The sequence below is a fragment of the Pseudoliparis swirei genome, chromosome 9 (assembly GCF_029220125.1).
Source record: "Pseudoliparis swirei isolate HS2019 ecotype Mariana Trench chromosome 9, NWPU_hadal_v1, whole genome shotgun sequence".
NCBI classification, from domain to species: Eukaryota; Metazoa; Chordata; class Actinopteri; order Perciformes; family Liparidae; genus Pseudoliparis; species Pseudoliparis swirei.
In genome coordinates, this window is record NC_079396.1 from 2,096,315 (window position 1) to 2,120,532 (window position 24,218).

Consider the following 24,218-nt stretch of genomic DNA (forward strand, 5'->3'; position numbering starts at 1 on the left):
TTTTTTTAACTTTAATGAATTTTTTTTAAATGTCGAAAACTAATTTCTAGCGAAATTTAATCATAACGATAAGAATAATAATTTATTAATCACGATGTCACAAACGATTGTTTAATTTAGATTTATTACACAGTTTATTCGTGTGAATATTTATTTCGCAATGATTCATTTAATACAGAAGATTTTTGGCGCGCCGTATAAACGTTAGCCGGGGAGACCGTGAGCGGTACTTTATAGCAGCATGCGGCGTTCACACACACACACACACACACAGAAAGCACATTCCCCTTCATATGTGATACTCGGCCTGATACGCAGGCCAGAACTCAGGGCGTTAGCGCCGGACTAGCTCAGGTTTAGCTTCAAGAAGGACCGCGTAGGACTAACTCTGGACTCGCTCCTCGACTGGAAGCACGTGCCCGAGCCTCGGAAAAACCCAAAAGGCCCCGACGCCCGAGAGGATTCAGCGACTAAATAAAATTAAACTGTGAACGCGGCGCGCTGTGGAAACTCTTCACACGCCTCATTGTTTCAGGCCTTATTCACTCTGAAAGCATTTACATTGTCCTCGTGCCCCCCCCCCCCCCTCTCTCTGTTGTGTTTCAGTTCTGGAAACATAGAAAGTAGAATCTTTTTTATTTGTATTATTTTGTTTTCTGATTTCTGCTCTGTGGTTGAAACACACCCTGTTATTCTGGATCACTGTTTGATGATGTCACTAAATTTACTGTGTCCAACTGTGTATGTGGTGGTAAAAAAATGAATTCAATAAAGATGATTAAGTGATGGAAGGGTTGTCGGTGTATTTTCACGAGTATGTTCCAGAAACGGCGATGACAGAAATCTCCTCAGGTTCAGGCTCAATTGGAAATGACAGAAAGCTCTACGTATATATTAAACTTCTACAAGCTTTTTAGCTCATAAAACTGTAAATATAACAGTCAGAGTCACATAGGCCATAAAGGGGAGGCTTTAGGGGCGGGGCTACCAGGTGATTGACAGGTCGCCGAGTGAGAGAGTGAGAGAGAGTCATAGAGTGAATGAGTGAAGTTATTGTGTCTGCATAATGTGAATCCATATGAAATGCTTTCCATATAAAACCAATTCATACGAATTATTTGCATCATTATTATTATTCCTGTTGTTATTATTGTACTATTATGTGAATGGATTTTACAGATGTGTGCACAGATGGAAATAAAGTTGTTTTAATCATTAAATGACTGATAACAATTTTAATGTATACGAAATGTAAATATCTGGTTTTAATTTATAAAACATAAAATTATATAAAACATTGTTTAAAAGACTTGTGAGCTCTATCGCTGTCTTTTTGGTGATTTGAACAATCCAAATATAATTTTTTTTACATCAATACGTTTGGTTGCAAATAATTCCGAGGTTTCCTGAAGGCACCATATATATTCATCCCATAACTACCCAGCATGCACTCCGTCGCCGCCATTTTTACCTTCGCATTGAAAATGCCGGAAGGTTATGTTTTGATCGCCGTGTATTTATTTATTACCTTTGCATTGAAAATGCCGGAAGGTTATGTTTTGATCGCCGTGTATTTATTTATGTATTTATTTATTTATTTTATTTATTTATTTATTTATTTATTTGTATGCGTGTTATTCGCAAATCTCAAAAAGTATTGAACCGAATCGCATGAAATTTGGTGGAATGATTGTTTATTATCCGGGGACCAGTTGATTAGATTTTGGGATCGATCGGGTCAAAGGTCAAAGGTCATGAACAGGTCAAAATCTTTCGCAGAACTCAAAAAGTATTGAACCGAATCGCATGAAATTTGGTGGGATGATTGTTTATTATCCGGGGACCAGTTGATTAGATTTTGGGATCGATCGGGTCAAAGGTCAAAGGTCATGAACAGGTCAAAATCTTTCGCAGAACTCAAAAAGTATTGAACCGAATCGCATGAAATTTGGTGGGATGATTGTTTATTATCCGGGGACCAGTTGATTAGATTTTGGGATCGATCGGGTCAAAGGTCAAAGGTCATGAACAGGTCAAAATCTTTCGCAGAACTCAAAGTATTGAACCGAATCGCATGAAATTTGGTGGGATGATTGTTTATTATCCGGGGACCATTTGATTAGATTTTGGGATCAATCGGGTCAAAGGTCAAGGTCATGGAAAGGTCAAACTCTTTTTTTACCATAGCACGATACATTTGTGTCCAATTGGCATGCAACTAATGCCAAAATGTTCATAATTCAATGCCCAATCTTGTGATATGCGAAGGTATGCGCTCTACCGAGTGCCCATTCTAGTTTATTTATTTATTGATATATTTATTTATTCATTTATTTATTTATTTATTTATTTATTTGTATGCGTGTTATTCGCAAAACTCAAAAAGGATTGAACCGAATCGCATGAAATTTGGTGGAATGATTGTTTATTATCCGGGGACCAGTTGATTAGATTTTGGGATCGATCGGGTCAAAGGTCAAAGGTCAAAGGTCATGAACAGGTCAAAATCTTTCGCAGAACTCAAAAAATATTGAACCGAATCGCATGAAATTTGGTGGGATGATTGTTTATTATCCGGGGACCAGTTGACTAGATTTTGGGATCGATCGGGTCAAAGGTCAAGGTCAAAGGTCATGAACAGGTCAAAATGTTCTTGAATCGCATGAAATTTGGTGGGATGATTGGTTATTATCCGGGGACCATCTGATTAGATTTTGGGATCAATCGGGTCAAAGGTCAAGGTCATGGAAAGGTCAAACTCTTTTTTTACCATAGCACGATACATTTTTGTCCAATTGGCATGCAACTAATGCCAAAATGTTCATAATTCAATGCCCAATCTTGTGATATGCGAAGGTATGCGCTCTACCGAGTGCCCATTCTAGTTTATTTATTTATTGATATATTTATTTATTCATTTATTTATTTATTTATTTATTTATTTGTATGCGTGTTATTCGCAAAACTCAAAAAGTATTGAACCGAATCGCATGAAATTTGGTGGGATGATTGTTTATTATACGGGGACCAGTTGATTAGATTTTGGGATCGATCGGGTCAAAGGTCAAAGGTCATGAACAGGTCAAAATCTTCGCAGAACTCAAAAGTATTGAACCGAGCGCATGAAATTTGGTGGGATGATTGTTTATTATCCGGGACCAGTTGATTAGATTTTGGGATCGATCGGGTCAAAGGTCAAAGGTCATGAACAGGTCAAAATCTTCGCAGAACTCAAAAGTATTGAACCGAATCGCATGAAATTTGGTGGGATGATTGTTTATTATCCGGGGACCAGTTGATTAGATTTTGGGATCGATCGGGTCAAAGGTCAAGGTCAAAGGTCATGAACAGGTCAAATCTTCTTGAATCACATGGAATTTGGTGGGATGATTGGTTATTATCCGGGGACCATTTGATTAGATTTTGGGATCAATCGGGTCAAAGGTCAAGGTCAAGGTCATGGAAAGGTCAACATCTTTTTTTTTCCATAGCACGATACATTTTTGTCCAATTGGCATGCAACTAATGCCAAAATGTTCATAAGTCAATGCCCAAGCTTGTGATATGCGAAGGTATGCGCTCTAAAGTGCCCATTCTAGTTATTGTTGTGGTGTGCCGGGAGGTTTGCCTTTCACAGTTCTGGAAAACAACTTAATCTTCTGCTTTTACTTGATAATTTATGATTTATTCTGCGTATTTTGTCAATTAAACTTCATAAACAGCGCGAGCCGAGCGAAGGAAGCAACATGGCGCAGTACAAAGGCGCCGCCAGCGAGGCTGGCAGAGCCATGCAGCTGATGAAGAAGAGAGAAAAGGAGAGAGAGACGCTGGAGCTGCTCAAGATAAAGATTGCAGAGGTTTGTAACGTCGTTGTAACGTGAATTATTACTTAGATTAGTCCCATGACTGTGAACAGCTAACGGTACCGTCCGTGAGGGACGCCGGTTGCTGTGTTGCTACGTGACGTACAAAACGTTGTCAAGTTGAGCATAATAACAAACTATAAGACTCGTTTCGTTCAATAAAATGGTAACTCTTAGCGCGTTGAGGACAATAATAACCCACCTGCCTGCTCCCCCCCCAGGACAACATGGTCAAGTCCAACATCGACAAGAAGTTCTCGGCTCACTACGACGCCGTGGAGGCGGAGCTTAAGTCCAGCACCGTCGGTGAGCTGCTGCCTCTGTTGCTGCACGTGACGCAGTCACGTGACGTGCAGGTGTACTCATGTTATTAATGTACACGATGCTCCTGTTAAGTTGCATACTGATATATCCTCCTGCAGCCTGACACACACACACACACACACACACACACACATCCTCTCAAACAAACACATACACACACGCACACACACACATCAATCCTCACACACACACATATCCTCCTGCAGCCTGATATTGACACACACACACACACACCCTCTCAAACAAACACATGTACACACACACACACACATCAATCCTCACACACACACGCATATCCTCCTGCAGCCTGATATTGACACACACAACACACACATATCCTCTCACACACATCCTCACACACTCACTCACGCACAGACATATCTCCTCTCACACACACTCACTCACACACACACATATCCTCTCACACACACAGACATATCTCCTCACATACACACACACACACATATCCTCTCACACACACTCACTCACACACACGCACATATTTCCGCTCACACACACACACACATTCACACACATCCTCACACACACATCCTCCTGTAGCCTAACATTGATAAACACACACACACACATGTCCTCACAAACACACACACGTCCTCACACACACACACACGTCCTCACACACACATCCTCCTGCAGCCTGTCATTGACACACACATGTCCTCACACTCACACACACACACACACACATGTTCTGACCTGTGTGTGCCCCGGTGCCAGGTCTGGTGACGCTGAACGACATGAAGGCGAAGCAGGAGGCGCTGGTGAAGGAGCGCGAGAAGCAGCTGGCCAAGAAGGAGCAGTCCAAGGAGCTGCAGCTGTGAGTCGCCATCGACGACCGAACGCTCGCCGTGTCTTCAGCGCGTTGGAAGTGTCGCTGACCCACGGGGGTTGAACCGGGCCGCGTGACGATGCGTTCAGGGAACTTGGTTGTTGCGTGAACGCGGGGTAACCGGCGGAGGCACGGAGACATAAACAAAGAGCACGCACACGGCTTTATAGAGGAGGAGAGATGTTGTGTAAATGATGACGTCATCATGTTGTCATAACAACCTGAGCCCCGAGGAAGCTTCACTCAGAACGGGACAAATCTATACCAAGTTCTGTTAAAAATATATATATATAGATATATATATATATATATACAGGACTGTCTCAGAAAATTAGAATATTGTGAGATTTAAAATATATATATATATATATATATATATATATATAGGACTGTGTCTCAAAAAATTATATTGTTGTGATTTTTCTGTAATGCAATTAAAAAAACAAAAATGTCATGCATTCTGGATTCATTACAAATCAACTGAAATATTGCAAGCCTTTTATTCTGATTTATTGCTGATTATGGCTTACAGCTTAAGAAAACTCAAATATCCTATCTCTAAATATTAGAATATCATGAAAAAGTATACTAGTAGGGTATTAAACAAATCACTTGAATTGTCTAATTAACTCGAAACACCTGCAAGGGTTTCCTGAGCCTTGACAAACACTCAGCTGTTATAAATCTTTTTTTTTACTTGGTCTGAGGAAATATAAAAATTTTATGAGATAGGATTTTAGAGTTTTCTTAAGCTGTAAGCCATAATCAGCAATATTAAAAGAATAAAAGGCTTGCAATATTTCAGTTGATTTGTAATGAATCCAGAATGCATGACATTTTTGTTTTTTTAATTGCATTACAGAAAATAAAGAACTTTATCACAATATTCTAATTTTCTGAGACAGTCCTGTATATGTTTTATCCAGGGTGGGAAATATAATTATTTTTTAGGGGGCAGTTTTTCCCCCACTTAAAAATAAATTGGGATCACTTTTTGAAACTTGTGAAATAACATTGAACCTTTGTTCAAAAATAATAAATATACTTTTTTAGGCTGACAGGATATGAGCACTTTTCATAGAAATTGCAATAATAAGACTATTAGGTAATAATAAGACAATTAGGCAGTAATGAGACTAATAGGCAGTAGTCTACACATTCAAAGTGTTTTCTTCAATTTTTTATAACCATCATATTTAATGTTATTCTTATTTCTTTGTAGTTATTTATTGTTATTACATTTCTTCAACAACTATCAACAATTATAACTTATTTATTAGTATTTTTATAATTAAAAATGATTTTTATTGAATTTTTGTTGTGTACCTACCCAGATATAACACACACAACAAAGAACACCAACTGAACTCTATTTTATCATTTAAAAAATAAATAAAATCTTTATTTTCTGAATTTTTATTTTCTTATTGCACTATTGTCTTCCTCTGTTGCTGCGCTGCTTCCAGTCTAATTTATTGTAACGGGAGCTTTTATCCAATCAGATGTCAGCTCCACAGTCGCTATGGAAGAAGAGCAGCTCATCTCAGGCCGAGTACGATGGAGGACTTAAAATGACTTAAGTATAAATAAATAAATGCATGAATAAATACAGAAATAAATAAATGCTATACTATATATATGTATTTGTATATATGTAATGTAAGAGTCAAATGCATGATTACCTTAGCATTCTGAATGCGGAAGGTTATGTTTTGATCGCCACGTATATATTTATTTATTTATTTGTATGCGTGTTACTCGCATAACTCAAAAAGTATTTCACCGAATCCCATGAAATTTGGTGGGATGATTGGTTATTATCCGGGGACCATTTGATTAGATTTTGGGATCGATCGGGTCAAAGGTCAAGGTCATGAAAAGGTCAACATTTTCTTTTTACCATAGTGCGGTCAATTTTTATCCAATTGGCATGCAACTAATGCCAAAATGTTCATAATTCAAGGCCCAATCTTGTGACATGCGATGTATGCGCTCTACCGAGTGCCCGTTCTAGTTTGTTTATGTTGCAGCTGCGAACAAACTGTGAACACAAACTGTGTTTGTCTCATTTTGTAGAGGTGATTAGTGAATTTGTAGAGGTTATTAGTGAATGTAGGAAGCATTAAACACTATGCTGAAACAGTGACAATGAAAATATTATGGCCGTCCATGTTTATGCCATAAAAGTATCAGGACTGCAGGGAATCGAACCCCATCCCAGGAAACCAGGAGTACCATTACCAGTGCCTTTTCTCTTTTTGAGGCTTGTGGGTCATAATCATTTCTTGCATGTTAAACTGTTAAATTCGTTTCTAATTATTCTCATTTCATATACATGCATACATCAATAAGACTAGTCTGGATGCATCTAGTGGTCCTTCCTGCTCGGGTCAAGTCCAAGAGGTCAAACTCGTTTGTTTTAACTGTCCTTGAACGCGTCGGTGTTCTTTGGGGTCAATTTGACCCCAGGATGTTTTTCACTGTGTAAAACATCAAAGAAATATCAACTTTTTTATTCATTTAAAGGGCTGTTTAGGTCCTCAACAAACAAACAAACATACCTCACACTTAAACGTGGGAAACAATATAAATTCTAATCATTTTCTGGAGGTTTTAATTGCTGGGCGCAAATTGGCCCCACGGGTAAAATATGTTAGTAAATTTGAAGGTAACAGGAGGATTAAAGTTAAACGAGTGCCAGCCTCATCTTCACCGGGCCTCACGGTCACTATGGACGCGCATGTCGACACACACGCACACACACACACTGCAGTACCGGGGACCTGCGCGCGCTGCAGCGGCTCGTGGATGTCTTCGTCCACCTGTCACATTAGACCCCGACTAAACGAGCTCCAACACGGGTCGGATGTCCTTCTGAACCCAAAGGCCGCTTTCAGCAAAATGTAGTGAAAGATACACTCGCTAACTGTTATCAACGTGACAACAGTGCGCCGCTGTCGCGGGTGTATGCCGTGTCGCTTTTTGATGACGTAGGGAATCTTCAAAGTCGTTTAGAGCGCGTTGCTGCCCTCTGCTGGGGCGGAGCCTATAGCGCAGTTGGCTTTAATGTGTGCATTCAATATGTGGCTTTGATATGTAAGACGACGTCACGAGTCCTGTCTACAAGTAGGAGACGACGATCGCCCCTCAAAGAGAAGCAAGCAGAGCTGAAGTTAGCAAAGATTACAATCGAGCTAATAAATACGGAGCGAGCAGGGCTGAAGTTAGCAAACATTACGATCAAGTTGATAAATACGGAGCACCATTTCATGTCTCAACAAAAGGAAACCACTGGAGATATGCAGATGTCTGAGACTTTCGCGCAGAACACCTGCATCAGCCAGGAGGCTCACAGGATCCTAGTCGGAAAGAATGAAAAACTCAAGAAAGACCTTTGGAAGTCAAAGGCGAAGGTCAGGGCTCTGACCGAGGCGATGGATAAGATGAAGTTGATAAATATGGAGGATACCGTTAATCAACAAAAACAAATTATTGGAGATGTGCAGCTGCCGGTGGCCATCCCGGAGAACACCTGCACAATCAATGAAGATAAAGTTTCCATCACCGAGGACTCTCAGAAAATCGAAATTGAGCAACTCAAGAAAGACCTTTGGACATCAAGGGCGACGATCAGGGCTCTGACCGAGGCGATGGATCGCGACATGATCCAGCCTGGTAACGACCTGAACCTGGAACTGTTGGCGAAAAATAATCTTCTCACTTCTGAGAATGAGGGACTGAAATTAAACCTGAAGATGTATCCCAGCGACCAGAAGATGCTCAACATTTACTCAGATAAAACCGATAAGCTCAAGACAGACCTTTGGAAGTGGAAGCAGAAAGCCAGGACTCTGGATCTGGTAAATGTTTGCATCCAAACCAAGCTCAGCACAGCCCAGGTCAACCACAAAGACCAGCTGGAGACCATCGCTTCTCTGAATGAGACAATTAATCGGATGCCGCTCGACCTAAAGGTAGCGGACAACACCAAGCTGGACCTGGAAAATACCTTCCTCCAAAATGAGCTGCACACAGCTCAGGTACAGAACAGAGACCAGCTGGAGACGACCGATAAGCTCAAGAAAGACAGTTGTGAGTTGAAGCAGCAAGTCGAGACTCTGACTGAGTTAATTGATGAAAACAAGATCGCGTATGAAAACGACCTGGAACTCAAGCAGTCAGAAAATATTCGCCTCCAAACAGAGCTCCAAATAGCCCAGCTTCATAACACAAAGCAGCTGGAGACCATGGCTGGTCTGGCTCAGACGGTGAGAAAGACGCTCCAGGAGCTCGAGGGAGCTCGCCTGGACCTGGACAAGAAGACATGTACCATCGAGAAGCAGAACATCGAGTTGGAAAAGATCACAAGAGAGAAGGAGGCCGAGGAAAACAACAAGCTTCAGTTGGAGCAGGAAAAGACCTCCCTCCTTCAGGCCATAGAGAGCCTCCAGCAGCCCGAGGTCTCCGAACGCCCGCGGAGAAAGAAATGGTACCAACGTCTCTTCCCATGCTGCGGACGACAGACAACGACAGACTAGAGACAACGAGAGACACAAGCGACAATAACAGACTGTAAGAGACGGAATAAGGTTCAAAGCAACAACAAAAAACAAGCGACAATGTGTTTCCTTGGTGCAGGTCACCATAAAAAATGGGACTCACATTGTCAATTGTTTTTTGTGTTGCTGCCTTTCTTGGCCAGGTCGCCCTAAAAAAAAAGGGACTTACCTGGTTAAAAACGTTTCAAAAAACAAGAGTCAATGTGTTTCTTGTGTTGCTGTCTGTCTTGTTCAGGTCGCCCTCAGAAAAAGGGACTTAACTGGTTAAGAAGGTTTAAAGCAACCATAAAAAAAAAGCGACAATGTGTTTTCTTGGTGCAGGTCACCATAAGAAATGGGACTCACATTGTAAATTTTTTTTTATGTTGCTGCCTTTCTTGGCCAGGTTGCCCTCAGAAAAAGGGACTTACCTGGTTAATAACGTTTCAAAAAACAAGAGTCAATTTGTTTTTTGTGTTGCTGTCTGTCTTGTTCAGGTCGCCCTCAGAAAAAGGGACTTACCTGGTTAAGAAGGTTTAAAGCAACCATAAAAAAAAAGCGACAATGTGTTTTCTTGGTGCAGGTCACCATAAAAAATGGGACTCACATTGTCAATTTTCTTTTATGTTGCTGCCTTTCTTGGCCAGGTTGCCCTCAAAAAAAGGGACTTACCTGGTTAATTCAAGGTTTCAAAAAACAAGAGTCAATTTGTTTTTTGTGTTGCTGTCTGTCTTGTTCAGGTCGCCCTAAAAAAAGGGACTTACCTGGTTAAGAAGGTTTAAAGCAACAATTTTAAAAAAGCGACAATGTGTTTTCTTGGTGCAGGTCACCATAAAAAATGGGACTCACATTGTCAATTTTTTTTTATGTTGCTGCCTTTCTTGGCCAGGTTGTCCTCAAAAAAAGGGACTTACCTGGTTAATTCAAGGTTTCAAAAAACAAGAGTCAATTTGTTTTTTGTGTTGCTGTCTGTCTTGTTCTGGTCGCCCTAAAAAAAGGGACTTACCTGGTTAAGAAGGTTTAAAGCAACAATTTTTAAAAAGCGACAATGTGTTTTCTTGGTGCAGGTCACCATAAAAAATGAGACTCACATTGTCAATTTTTTTTTATGTTGCTGCCTTTCTTGGCCAGGTTGCCCTAAAAAAAAAGGGACTTACCTGGTTAATTCAAGGTTTCAAAAGTGTTCTCCGGCTGCCGTGGTGGTTTAAGGTGACGGATCAACGGGAATACAAATCACTCGCCGCAGAAGGGAGATCAAAGCAGGAGAATCAAAGGAAATATAATGTTCCTGAAGGACGATGGTTCGTCTATGGTGGAGTTTGTTGAAAAGTTAACACTAGTTGACACTTTGACTTTTGCAAAGTCACAAAAAAAAGATGGCGAAGCTAATGCTAACTTTCAACCAGACGACACAGCAAGTTTAATGAAAGTTCTGGAAGAAATACAGGACTTTCCCAAAGACCCACAAAAAAAAAAAAAAAAAAAAGGTGACAACGGCTTGGACGGTGGAGGTGACTTTTTTGTCGCCACACCACATCCACGTTGTTTGAAGACACCTCAAAACAAACTTTCAGCTGGACAACACTACAAGTTTAATGAAAGTTATGGAAGAAATACGGGACTTTCCCAAAGACCCAACAACAAAAAAACAAAAAAAGGTGACAATGGCGTGGATGGGGGGGGGGGGGGGGTGGAGGTGACTTTTTTGTCGCCACACCACATCCACGCTGTTTGATGACACCTCAAAACAAACTTTCAGCTGGACAACACTACAAGTTTAATGAAAGTTATGGAAGAAATACGGGACTTTCCCAAAGACCCAACAAAAAAAAACAAAAAAAAAGTGACAATGGCGTGGATGGGGGTGGGGGTTGGAGGTGACTTTTTTGTCGCCACACCACATCCACGCTGTTTGATGACACCTCAAAGCTAACTTTCAGCTGGACAACACTACAAGTTTCATGAAAGTTATGGAAGAAATACGGGACTTTCCCAAAGACCCACAAAAAAAACAAAAAAAAAGTGACAACGGCGTGGATGGGGGGGGGGGGGAGGGGGGGGTGGAGGTGACTTTTTTGTCGCCACACCACATCCACGTTGTTTGAAGACACCTCAAAACAAACTTTCAGCTGGACAACACTACAAGTTTAATGAAAGTTATGGAAGAAATACGGGACTTTCCCAAAGACCCAACAACAAAAAAACAAAAAAAGGTGACAATGGCGTGGATGGGGGGGATGGGGGGTGGAGGTGACTTTTTTGTCGCCACACCACATCCACGCTGTTTGATGACACCTCAAAACAAACTTTCAGCTGGACAACACTACAAGTTTAATGAAAGTTATGGAAGAAATACGGGACTTTCCCAAAGACCCAACAAAAAAAAACAAAAAAAAAGTGACAATGGCGTGGATGGGGGGGGGGGGGTGGGGGGTGGAGGTGACTTTTTTGTCGCCACACCACATCCACGCTGTTTGATGACACCTCAAAGCTAACTTTCAGCTGGACAACACTACAAGTTTCATGAAAGTTATGGAAGAAATACGGGACTTTCCCAAAGACCCACAAAAAAAACAAAAAAAAAGTGACAACGGTGTGGATGGGGGGGGGGAGGGGGGGGTGGAGGTGACTTTTTTGTCGCCACACCACATCCACGTTGTTTGAAGACACCTCAAAACAAACTTTCAGCTGGACAACACTACAAGTTTAATGAAAGTTATGGAAGAAATACGGGACTTTCCCAAAGACCCAACAACAACAAAAACAAAAAAAGGTGACAACGGCGTGAATGGGGGGGGGGTGGGGGGGGGTGGAGGTGACTTTTTTGTCGCCACACCACATCCACGCTGTTTGATGACACCTCAAAGCTAACTTTCAGCTGGACAACACTACAAGTTTAATGAAAGTTATGGAAGAAATACGGGACTTTCCCAAAGACCCAACAAAAAAAAAAAAAAGGTGACAACGGCGTGGATGGGGGGGGGAGGGGGGGTGGGGGGTGGAGGTGACTTTTTTGTCGCCACACCACATCCACGCTGTTTGATGACACCTCAAAGCTAACTTTCAGCTGGACAACACTACAAGTTTCATGAAAGTTATGGAAGAAATACGGGACTTTCCCAAAGACCCACAAAAAAAACAAAAAAAAAGTGACAACGGCGTGGATGGGGGGGGTGGAGGTGACTTTTTTGTCGCCACACCACATCCACGTTGTTTGAAGACACCAAAACTAACTTTCAGCCGGACGAGTGTTTGTCTATGGTGGAGTTTGTTGAAAAGTTAACATTAGTTGCCACTTTGACTTTTGCAAAGTCACAAAAACAAGATCAGAATCAGAATCAGAATCAGTTTTATTGGCCAAGTAGTTTGCACAACAAGGAATTTGTCTTGGTAAAGTGTCTCTGTGCTTACACAAAATGTACATTACAACACAGAACAAACAAAAACAAGTAGTGCAGAACAGAACAAACAGTGCAACGGTCTAAGAAGTAAAGTGACTTAAGTATATACAAGAAGAAGTGGAGAGTGCGAGAAGAGAAGGGATAAATATATATGCTACAGTGGGTTATTTAGTAGTGAGACGGCGAGGGGGAAGAAACTGTTTCTGTGTCTCGAGGTTTTCGCGAGCAGTGATCTATAGCGTCTACCAGAGGGGAGGAGTTTGAATAGTCTGTGTCCGGGGTGGGAGGAGTCTGCCGTGATTTTTCCTGCCCGTTTCCTGACTCTGGAGGTGTACAGGTCTTGGATGGTGGGCAGGTTGGCACCGATGATCTTCTCTGCAGACCTGACTGTCCGTTGGAGTCGGTTCTGATCCAGTTTGGTGGCCGATCCAAACCAGACAGTGATTGAGGTGCACAGAACAGACTCTATAACAGCGGTGTAAAACATGATCAGCAGCTCCTGAGGCAGGTTGTACTTCCTAAGCTGGCGCAGGAAGTACAACCTCTTCTGGGCCTTCTTGATGATTTTCTTGACGTTAGGTTCCCACTTCAGGTTCCGGGAGATTGTGGATCCCAGAAACCTGAAGGATTCCACAGCCAACACAGTGTTATTGAGTATGGTGAGGGGGGGCTGGGGGGCTCCTCCTGAAGTCCACTGTCATCTCCACAGTCTGAAGCGTGTTCGGCTCTAGGTTGTTGCGACCGCACCACAGGACCAGCTGCTCAACTTCCCGCCTATATGCAGACTCGTCATCATCACGGATGAGGCCGATGACTGATGTGTCGTCTGCACATTTTAGGAGTTGAACAGATGGGTCTCCTGAGGTGCAGTCGTTGGTGTAGAGGGAGAAGAGCAGTGGGGAGAGCACGCCTCCCTGAGGTGCACCAGTGCTGACTGACCGGGTGCTGGATGTTGTTTCTCCCAGCCTCACCTGCTGCTTCCTGTCCATCAGGAAGTTTGTAATCCACTGACAGGTGGAGGCCGGCACAGTGAGCTGGGTGAGTTTGGTGAGGAGGACTTCTGGGATGATGGTGTTGAACGCTGAGCTGAAGTCCACCAACAGCATCCTTGCATAGGTCCCTGGGGAGTGGAGGTGTTGCAGGATGTAGTGCAGCCCCATGTTGACTGCATCATCCACTGACCTGTTTGCCCGGTAGGCAAACTGCAGAGGGTCCAGCAGGGGGCCTGTGATGCCCTTCAGATGGGTCAATACCAGTCTCTCAAAGGACTTCATGACCACAGACATCAGGGCGACGGGCCTGTAGTCATTCAGTCCAGTGATGGAGGATGTTTTGGGAACCGGGATGATGGTGGAGCGTTTGAAGCAGGAGGGGACTTCACACAGCTCCAGAGATCTGTTGAAGATCCGTGTGAAGATGGGGGCCAGCTGATCAGACAGGAGGGTGACACACCGTCTGGGCCTGCTGCCTTCCTCGTCTTCTGTCTCTGACAGAGCCGGCACACATCCTCTTCACAGACCGTCAGTGGGGGGTCAGGGGGAGGGGGGAGGTGATAACAGGGGATGCAGATGACTGTGTGAGGTCTGAGTTGGAGCGGGTGAGGGGTGTGAATGTGGGGTGATTAAACCTGCAGTAAAACACATTCAGATCGTCAGCCAGTTGAGGGTTCTCCATGGAGTGGGGGGAGGACTTCCTATAGTTGGTGATGTCCCGCAGGCCTCTCCACACTGACGCAGGGTCGTTAGCTGAAAACCTGTTTTTCAGCTTTTCAGAGTAGCTTCTCTTTGCTACTCTGATCTCCTGAGTCAGTGTGTTTCTGGCCTGGTTGTACAGGATCCTGTCCCCACTCATGAAGGCCTCCTCTTTGTCTTGACGAAGCCGCCTGAGCCTTGCTGTGAACCATGGTTTATTGTTATTAAAGATGCAGTACGTTTTGGTGGGTATACACATGTCTTCACAAAAACTGATATATGACGTCACAGTTTCAGTGAGTTCGTCAAGTGATGTGGATGCAGCCTCAAAGACACTCCAGTCAGTGCAGTCAAAGCAGGCCTGTAGCTCCAGCTTCGACTCGTTGGTCCATTTCCTCACAGTTTTCACCACAGGCTTTGCAGATGGCGAAGGAACACAGGGAACTGGAACCGGCGAAGGAACACGGGGAACTGGAACCGGCGAAGGAACACGGGGAACTGGAGCCGGCGAAGGAACACGGGGAACTGGAGCCGGCGAAGGAACACGGGGAACTGGAGCCGGCGAAGGAACACGGGGAACTGGAACCGGCGAAGGAACACGGGGAACTGGAGCCGGCGAAGGAACACGGGGAACTGGAGCCGGCGAAGGAACACGGGGAACTGGAGCCGGCGAAGGAACACGGGGAACTCAAAGCTTTTAGAAGTTCAGTCATTTGCAATGCGTGCAGAGTGTCCACGTGAAGTATAGTCATCAAGTTAAATGTAAAAAGAAGTGATGCAAGAAATGATGATGACCCACAAGCCTCAAAAAGAAAAAAGGCACTGGTAATGGTACTCCTGGTTTACTGGGATGGGGTTCGATTCCCTGCAGTGTCCTGATACTTTTTTGGCATAAACATGGAGGGCCATAATATTTTCAATGTCACTTTTTTTTTCAGATTGATTGTATTTATGTATTTATTTATACATTTATTAAAGCATTCATTTATTTATTCCTATATTTATTCATGCATTTATTTATTTATACTTAAGTCATTTTAAGTCCTCCAGAAGGAAGGAGCTTGCAATTCTCGGCATGTAATAAAATACCTCTACAAAATAAATCAAACATTGATAACTCAAAATATTCATAAGATATATACTTTCTATTAATTATAATCACTGAGGAGCCTTACAAATATCGTATTTTTAATCCGTACTTCGTATGAGTCATTCAAACTTCTGATATTCATATCAGAAGTTAATATATATTTAATAATTTACTACAATATATTTCTCTTTGAAGTTTCGTTTCACCCTGTGCGCATGCGCGTTCTCGCGAGGTGAACGTAGCTTCTGGCTTGCGCGCGCAACTCCGCGTAGGCTGACCAATCGCGTGGCTGCGTGGGAAGAGAAACATAAACAGTTGAGAGCTACCGGCTAACTTACAGCTAGCTGCTTTACTCCGAAGCACAAATACTATCAACATGGACGCGGACGTGAGCAAGTCGGGAACAGTCGTGTTAGCCTAGCGTGCTCGCGCAACGCTCGTTAATTAACGAGCTTGTTGCTCAGGTCTAATCCGCGTTAGCTCGCGCGCACGAGTTTTATTTTGAAAGTCCGTAACGCTCGTCCCGCAGTTCGGATGCGCTGCACGCGATAATGGAGATGGCTGTTAAGGGTAAGTGTTTAAGCTAGGGAGCTAACTGCTAACTCACTAAAACAAACTCCATGCATGTTCACACTTTCCTTTAGTTAGTTAGCGGAACGTCGACTCACTCGTGGTAGTTTTGACAATTGTCATCGCCATAAAAGGACACACTCGGTGCATTCCTTTATAACTTTTTAGGGTGAAAAGGTATTTGGTATTATATATTAAAACACGACTTATAATGATCACTCTTAGCTGCTAGGGTTGTTGTGGATTTTACTTTCTTAAAGGGGAAAGAAGTTCAAAAGAAGAGCGCCGATGCTAATGTACAGGACGGAACTGGCCTGTTGGGCTTGCCGTAGCACTTCAAAGATTGAGCAATGAGCATTAACTGTCAGATAGGAACACTGAAGAATGGCCTCGTTGCATAAGAAGGGTCCTAATCCAGCGGCGTGTGTCGTGCTGACGTCACTGAGTGTTGTTTGCTGTTGTCGTTTCCTAGGAAAAGCCAAAAGGAGACACCTGACCGCGGGGGAGTGTGAGGACCTGGGGCAAAGCGCCCAGGGCACTAATACCCTCACCCGACCCCACACCCGACCGGTCACTGGCAACCCCACCCGGGGGCTTCACCCCAGGACACCCACCAAGCGGCGGAAGTGTGGTAATCTGCTCTATACCGTCTGCTCCGAGCGTTTTGACTAAAGTGCACTTGAAGTAACGTTAAAAATACTTGTACTCTCACAAAAAACTGTCATAAAGTGGTCACACATGAACTATTTGTTCCGTCTCTCTCACACGTCAGCATCTGCCTCAGGAAGTGTCGCCGGGCAACAGAAGGGCATCGACAAATTCTTCTCCGTGACGGGAGTCCTCAGTTCCAGTCCGCACAAATCCCCCCGGCCCGGCTCGTCCACACGGACACACGGACTCAACGGGAGGCTTTTCTCTGATGAAGAGCCGGGGGTTAGGAAAGAGGAAGAGGAGGATGACGACGATGATGTCAGCCTGTTGGCAGCACACCCTGAAGAAGAGGAGGAGGTTGGCGATGAAAGCCTTTTAGCTGCAGAGTTGTTGCCAAAGGAGGAGGACGTGGATCACCTGGAGGGAATCACAGCGGAGATGTTCGGAGACGATGATGACTTCGACCGATGTGACGGTGACCTTCGCGACCCGGAGGGCGAAGCGGAGGCCCTGCCTGACTCCCACTACGGGCTCCTGGGGAGCAGGAAGGTCTTGCTGGAGCCCCAGGGCTGCGTGGATGACCTTCCAGAGGAGGTGCTGAGGCAAGTTCTGTGCCTGGTCCCGGCCAAGGACCTCTACCGCAGCGTCAGCCACGTGTGCCACCGCTGGAGGAACATCGTCCAGGACGCAAAGGCGAAGCCACACAACGACACAAAGTCACACGAGTCTCAACGTTTTATAAAGAATAGACGCCACACTCACGGCCAGCACGCCGAACGGAAGCTCCAGAGCTGGAGCTCCATTCGGCTGGGTCGCTTGACCCACTCTCCCACTCGAAAGTCAGATTTAGTCAATATATATATATTGTAGTGGCACTCCGTATAGTTCTGGGTCTTCTGTACCACAATTTGAGTTCACTCTTAGACGCTATTAATTGACACGCGAGTGAGACGAGTAGTTCTTCCATAAAAAATGTTTACTAGAAAACGTAGTTACATGTTCACACGGTCAAAAAACGATGTCGCTTCCAACATCTGAGCTCAAATCTGGACTGACGTCCAACACGCAGGTTTTACTGACGTGACGTCATCGGATTGGAAGCTTATATTCTGACAAGTTAGTCATCTTTTAAATACAATACTGAATTATATATGTTGACCTCAACATTCTTTCAAATCATAATGAAAAAGATTTATCTTCAGTTACCTTTTTAAATCTTTTTAAACTAAATTATTATAACAAATGGCTCTTACATTACATATATATATATATTAATAGTTTATCCGCCTCTTGTGGTTGGACGTTGCCGTGATGGTGTCTTTTAAGGCTCACGACGTGAACACTGTTGTGCTGGACGTTGTGCGTTTGTTTGTGTTCCCTCGTGCAGTTCGTTCCCTTCAAGAAAAAATACTTCCGCTACATGATGAGGGAGACGGAGACGGTGCGGGAGGTCTGCTCCGCCCTGAGGGACAGCGGCATCACCGATCCAGCGGCATCGCAGCTCAGCATACGGTCCCTCGTGATGTGAGTCTGCGTTTACTGCAGGACACGTGCGTCATTCTGCGTAGACCGAATGACCCGTTCTAGAATTCAACTGAACTTAACGCTTGTCTAATTACTTATATTTTATTTTATAATAATTATATTTTATTTTATGTTAATTCTCTTTTATTTTGTATTAATTCTCTTATATTTTGTATTCATTCTCTTTTATTTTATATTAATTCTCTTTTATTTTATATTAACTATCTTTATTTTATATTAATTATCTTTATTATCTTATATTAATTATCTTTTATTTATATTATTTTCTTTATTTTATATTAATTCTCTTTATTTTATATTAATTATCTTTTATTTTATATTAATTATCTTTTATTTATATTAATTATCTTTTTTTATATTATTTATCTTTTTTTATATTATTTATCTTTTATTTATATTAATGATCTTTTATTTTATATTAATTATCTTTACTAACATCTACTTAAATTGTGACCTGAAGTCTGTCCACTGCTGTAGCCGCCATGCAATCTAATCACGATGTCACAGACGATTGTTTAATTTAGATTTATTACACAGTTTATTCGTGTGAATATTTATTTCGCAATGATTCATTTAATACAGAAGATTTTTGGCGCGCCGTATAAACGTTAGCCGGGGAGACCGTGAGCGGTACTTTATAGCAGCATGCGGCGTTCACACACACACACACACACACACAGAAAGCACATTCCCCTTCATATGTGATACTCGGCCTGATACGCAGGCCAGAACTCAGGGCTTCGTTAGCGCCGGACTAGCTCAGGTTTAGCTTCAAGAAGGACCGCGTAGGACTAACTCTGGACTCGCTCCTCGACTGGAAGCACGTGCCCGAGCCTCGGAAAAACCCAAAAGGCCCCGACGCCCGAGAGGATTCAGCGACTAAATAAAATTAAACTGTGAACGCGGCGCGCTGTGGAAACTCTTCACACGCCTCATTGTTTCAGGCCTTATTCACTCTGAAAGCATTTACATTGTCCTCGTGCCCCCCCCCCCTCTCTGTTGTGTTTCAGTTCTGGAGACATAGAAACAGGGGCGGCTTGTCCATAAGGGCGATTGGGGCGACGCACTGCCTCGGGGGAAAAGAAAAAAGTCGCATTCTACCACTAGACGTCTGCTCTGCCTCTGTGTGTCATTGTCCAATCAGGTAACAGTCATTCAGTCAGCCTAAAGTCGTGCTTCAAATGGCCCCGCCCCTTCTGGGGCGATTTTGGGCGAAATGAAAATCGCCCCAGACCTCTCCCATTGACTCCAATGTTAAACCCATTTTTTTCACAAAACAGAGCTCTCAATGCATTCTCTATGGCTTCCGGGAGGAGTCGCCCCTCCAGGTCTTGTCATAATTAATCGACGTAAAAGCGGCTCAGTACGTCATACAGCTTCGACAGAGGCGTATTCAGTCGGCCAGTGCTCAGGGCAACAGCAGCGATTCAATTCTTTCTTTGAAAGAGACTCCTTTCGGTCGGCGTAACATTGAAGACACATCGGCAACAATAGAAGTAGGACCTCCTAGACCAGCGGTCGCCAACACGTCGATCGGTCGACCTCGGAGACGTTCCCTGTCGCTCTCTAAAATGAAAATAAAATCAGAAACACATTGTTCCTCATTCTCGAACATTTTCTGAGGTGTCTTCTGAAACGTTTTCTTCCTGACTGGAAGATGGACGTCAGAAAAGATCTCCGCCTGATGTTAAAGAACTCCTGTAAACGGGTTCTCTGACAGCCGTGTTGTCAGCTGTGCTCCTGAAAGAGGAACGTAGGACTACAGGTCAGGCGCAGGGGAAATGCAGAAAGACCTTTATTGACAACTCCACATATTACACACGGTCAAAGTACACCGACATAAAACTAAGTCATGAATAAATAAATGTTGAAATGCCTGTACCTTAATGTAAATGTTTACGTTACGGTATTTACAAGTTGCGCCTGCGCATGCGCGACAGCCGAGATTCTTGGCGACTTGCCAGGTGTTACCTCCGTGAGTTTGGCTTTTCTGCTGTTGCCCTTCAAAACAAAAGCTCAACATTTGGCTTTTTCTTGTCTGGTGGAGCAATCTGGTTTACTTGAAAGTGATTGCAATTGTATTTCTTCTATTATTTGAAAAAGCACAGATGCAGGAATCACAAATGGGGATCTCATATTTATTATTATTATAATTATTTCAATCTTGTTGAAAAAAAAATCACCAAATCAAAGACCAGGAGCTGGATTACTGACAGACAGCTCACAGACGGCCTCAGACTGTCTGTCTGCTTATGAACTAACTACAAGCTCACAGACAGAGTTCAGTCACAGCCGTCACACTGACTGGAGTCACATGACTTGATGGCATTGTGAGAAAGCTACACAGACAGCTGTCTGAAGGTCTGTGGTTTTGGGAGGGTTAATCATTATCAAAAAATTGCCCCCCCTGAGAATTTTTTCAGGAGCCGCCACTGCATAGAAAGTAGAATCTTTTTTATTTGTATTATTTTGTTTTCTGATTTCTGCTCTGTGGTTGAAACACACCCTGTTATTCTGGATCACTGTTTGATGATGTCACTAAATTTACTGTGTCCAACTGTGTATGTGGTGGTAAATAAATGAATTCAATAAAGATGATTAAGTGATGGAAGGGTTGTCGGTGTATTTTCACGAGTATGTTCCAGAAACGGCGATGACAGAAATCTCCTCAGGTTCAGGCTCAATTGGAAACGACAGAAAGCTCTCCGTATATATTAAACTTCTACAAGCTTTTTAGCTCATAAAACTGTAAATATAACAGTCAGAGTCACATAGGCCATAAAGGGGAGGCTTTAGGGGCGGGGCTACCAGGTGATTGACAGGTCGCCGAGTGAGAGAGAGTCATAGAGTGTGAATGAGTGAAGTTATTGTGTCTGCATGATGTGAATCCATATGAAATGCTTTCCATATAAAACCAATTCATACGAATTATTTGCATCATTATTATTATTCCTGTTGTTATTATTGTACTATTATGTGAATGGATTTTACAGATGTGTGCACAGATGGAAATAAAGTTGTTTTAATCATTAAATGACTGCTAACAATTTTAATGTATACGAAATGTAAATATCTGGTTTTAATTTATAAAGCATAAAATTATATAAAACATTGTTTAAAAGACTTGTGAGCTCTATCGCTGTCTTGGTGATTTGAACAATCCAAATATAATTTTTTTTACATCAATACGCTGGGTTGCAAATAATTCCGAGGTTTCCTGAAGGCACCATATATATTCATCCCATAACTACCCAGCATGCACTCCGTCGCCGCCATTTTTATAGTTGTGGTGTGCCGGGAGGTTTGCCTTTCACAGTTCTGGAAAACAACTTAATCTTCTGCTTTTACTTGATAATTTATGATTTATTCTGCGTATTTTGTCGATTAAACTTAATAAACAGCGCGAGCCGAGCGCGAAGGAAGCAACATGGCGCAGTACAAAGGCGCCGCCAGCGAGGCTGGCAGAGCCATGCAGCTGATAAAGAAGAGAGAAAAGGAGAGAGAGACGGTGGAGCTGCTCAAGATAAAGATTGCAGAGGTTTGTAACGTCGTTGTAACGTGAATTATTACTTAGATTAGCCCCATGACTGTGAACAGCTAACGGTACCGTCCGTGAGGGGGACGCCGGTTGCTGTGTTGCTACGTGACGTACAAAACGTTGTCAAGTTGAGCATAATAACAAACTATAAGACTCGTTTCGTTCAATAAAATGGTAACTCTTAGCGCGTTGAGGACAATAATAACCCACCTGCCTGCTCCCCCCCCAGGACAACATGGTCAAGTCCAACATCGACAAGAAGTTCTCGGCTCACTACGACGCCGTGGAGGCGGAGCTTAAGTCCAGCACCGTCGGTGAGCTGCTGCCTCTGTTGCTGCACGTGACGCAGTCACGTGACGTGCAGGTGTACTCATGTTATTAATGTACACGATGCTCCTGTTAAGTTGCATACTGATATATCCTCCTGCAGCCTGACACACACACACACACACACATCCTCTCAAACAAACACACACACACACACACATCCTCTCAAACAAACACACACACACACACACATCCTCTCAAACAAACACATACACACATGCACACACACACATCAACCCTCACACACACACATCAATCCTCACACACACACATATCCTCCTGCAGCCTGATATTGACACACACACACACACACCCTCTCAAACAAACACATGTACACACACACACACGCATATCCTCCTGCAGCCTGATATTGACACACACAACACACACATATCCTCTCACACACATCCTCACACACTCACTCACGCACAGACATATCTCCTCTCACACACACACATATCCTCTCACACACACTCACTCACACACACACATATCCTCTCACACACACAGACATATCTCCTCACATACACACACACACACATATCCTCTCACACACACTCACTCACACACACGCACATATTTCCGCTCACACACACACACACACATTCACACACATCCTCACACACACATCCTCCTGTAGCCTAACATTGATAAACACACACACACACATGTCCTCACAAACACACACACGTCCTCACACACACATCCTCCTGCAGCCTGTCATTGACACACACATGTCCTCACACTCACACACACACACACATGTTCTGACCTGTGTGTGCCCCGGTGCCAGGTCTGGTGACGCTGAACGACATGAAGGCGAAGCAGGAGGCGCTGGTGAAGGAGCGCGAGAAGCAGCTGGCCAAGAAGGAGCAGTCCAAGGAGCTGCAGCTGTGAGTCGCCATCGACGACCGAACGCTCGCCGTGTCTTCAGCGCGTTGGAAGTGTCGCTGACCCACGGGGGTTGAACCGGGCCGCGTGACGATGCGTTCAGGGAACTTGGTTGTTGCGTGAACGCGGGGTAACCGGCGGAGGCACGGAGACATAAACAAAGAGCACGCACACGGCTTTATAGAGGAGGAGAGATGTTGTGTAAATGATGACGTCATCATGTTGTCATAACAACCTGAGCCCCGAGGAAGCTTCACTCAGAACGGGACAAATCTATACCAAGTTCTGTTAAAAATATATATATATAGATATATATATATATGTTTTATCCAGGGTGGGAAATATAATTATTTTTTAGGGGGCAGTTTTTCCCCCACGTAAAAATAAATTGGGATCACTTTTTGAAACTTGTGAAATAACATTGAACCTTTGTTCAAAAATAATAAATATACTTTTTTAGGCTGACAGGATATGAGCACTTGTCATATAAATTGCAATAATAAGACTATTAGGTAATAATAAGACAATTAGGCAGTAATGAGACTAATAGGCAGTAGTCTACACATTCAAAGTGTTTTCTTCAATTTTTTATAACCATCATATTTAATGTTATTCTTATTTCTTTGTAGTTATTTATTGTTATTACATTTCTTCAACAACTATCAACAATTATAAATTATTAGTATTTTTATAATTAAAAATGATTTTTATTGAATTTTTGTTGTGTACCTACCCAGATATAACACACACAACAAAGAACACCAACTGAACTCTATTAAAGTGTAATAATCATTAGGGGTCATTGTTGCCCCTCTCGTCACATCAGGGGAAACGTTATATTCCTTACATCAGTTTTCATCTTTTCTTTCTGTATTACTTTACTAATTTTGTTCCTTGTGTCCGAGCGCAGCAAACTGGAGAAGCAGAAGGAGAAGAAGA

The 24,218-nt window shown here is 43.1% G+C and overlaps 3 protein-coding genes across 5 annotated transcripts in view; all 3 read left to right on the forward strand.

Moving 5' to 3' along the window:
• Positions 1-3,746: 3,746 nt before the first annotated feature.
• LOC130199193 (protein FAM50A-like) lies at positions 3,747-5,271 on the forward strand. Its single transcript, XM_056422481.1, has 3 exons — positions 3,747-3,857; positions 4,085-4,169; positions 4,926-5,271. The coding sequence occupies exons 1-3, from the start codon at positions 3,747-3,749 to the stop codon at positions 5,027-5,029; spliced, it is 300 nt and encodes a 99-aa protein (XP_056278456.1). The 3' UTR covers positions 5,030-5,271.
• A 10,818-nt stretch (positions 5,272-16,089) lies between these two features.
• On the forward strand, positions 16,090-20,094 carry LOC130199192 (F-box DNA helicase 1-like). Of its 2 annotated transcripts, XM_056422480.1 has the most exons (5): positions 16,090-16,327; positions 16,800-16,958; positions 17,100-17,671; positions 18,366-18,502; positions 19,534-20,094. In XM_056422480.1, the coding sequence occupies exons 1-5, from the start codon at positions 16,309-16,311 to the stop codon at positions 19,568-19,570; spliced, it is 924 nt and encodes a 307-aa protein (XP_056278455.1). In that variant the 5' UTR covers positions 16,090-16,308; the 3' UTR covers positions 19,571-20,094. The 2 variants fall into 2 exon arrangements, with proteins under 2 accessions (XP_056278455.1, XP_056278454.1); XM_056422479.1 differs by lacking the exon at positions 19,534-20,094 and having other exon boundaries at positions 17,100-18,458.
• Positions 20,095-21,804: 1,710 nt separating this feature from the next.
• Positions 21,805-24,218, forward strand: part of LOC130199191 (protein FAM50A) — a 9,230-nt gene continuing 6,816 nt past the window's right edge. For both annotated transcript variants that reach the window (XM_056422477.1, XM_056422478.1), the window contains exons 1-4: positions 21,805-22,061; positions 22,291-22,375; positions 23,182-23,281; positions 24,190-24,218. The exon at positions 24,190-24,218 is cut by the window's right edge and continues 111 nt beyond it. In XM_056422477.1, coding sequence (XP_056278452.1) covers positions 21,951-22,061; positions 22,291-22,375; positions 23,182-23,281; positions 24,190-24,218 — 325 coding nt within the window. In that variant the 5' untranslated portion in view covers positions 21,805-21,950. The remainder of the gene's footprint in view (positions 22,062-22,290; positions 22,376-23,181; positions 23,282-24,189) is intronic.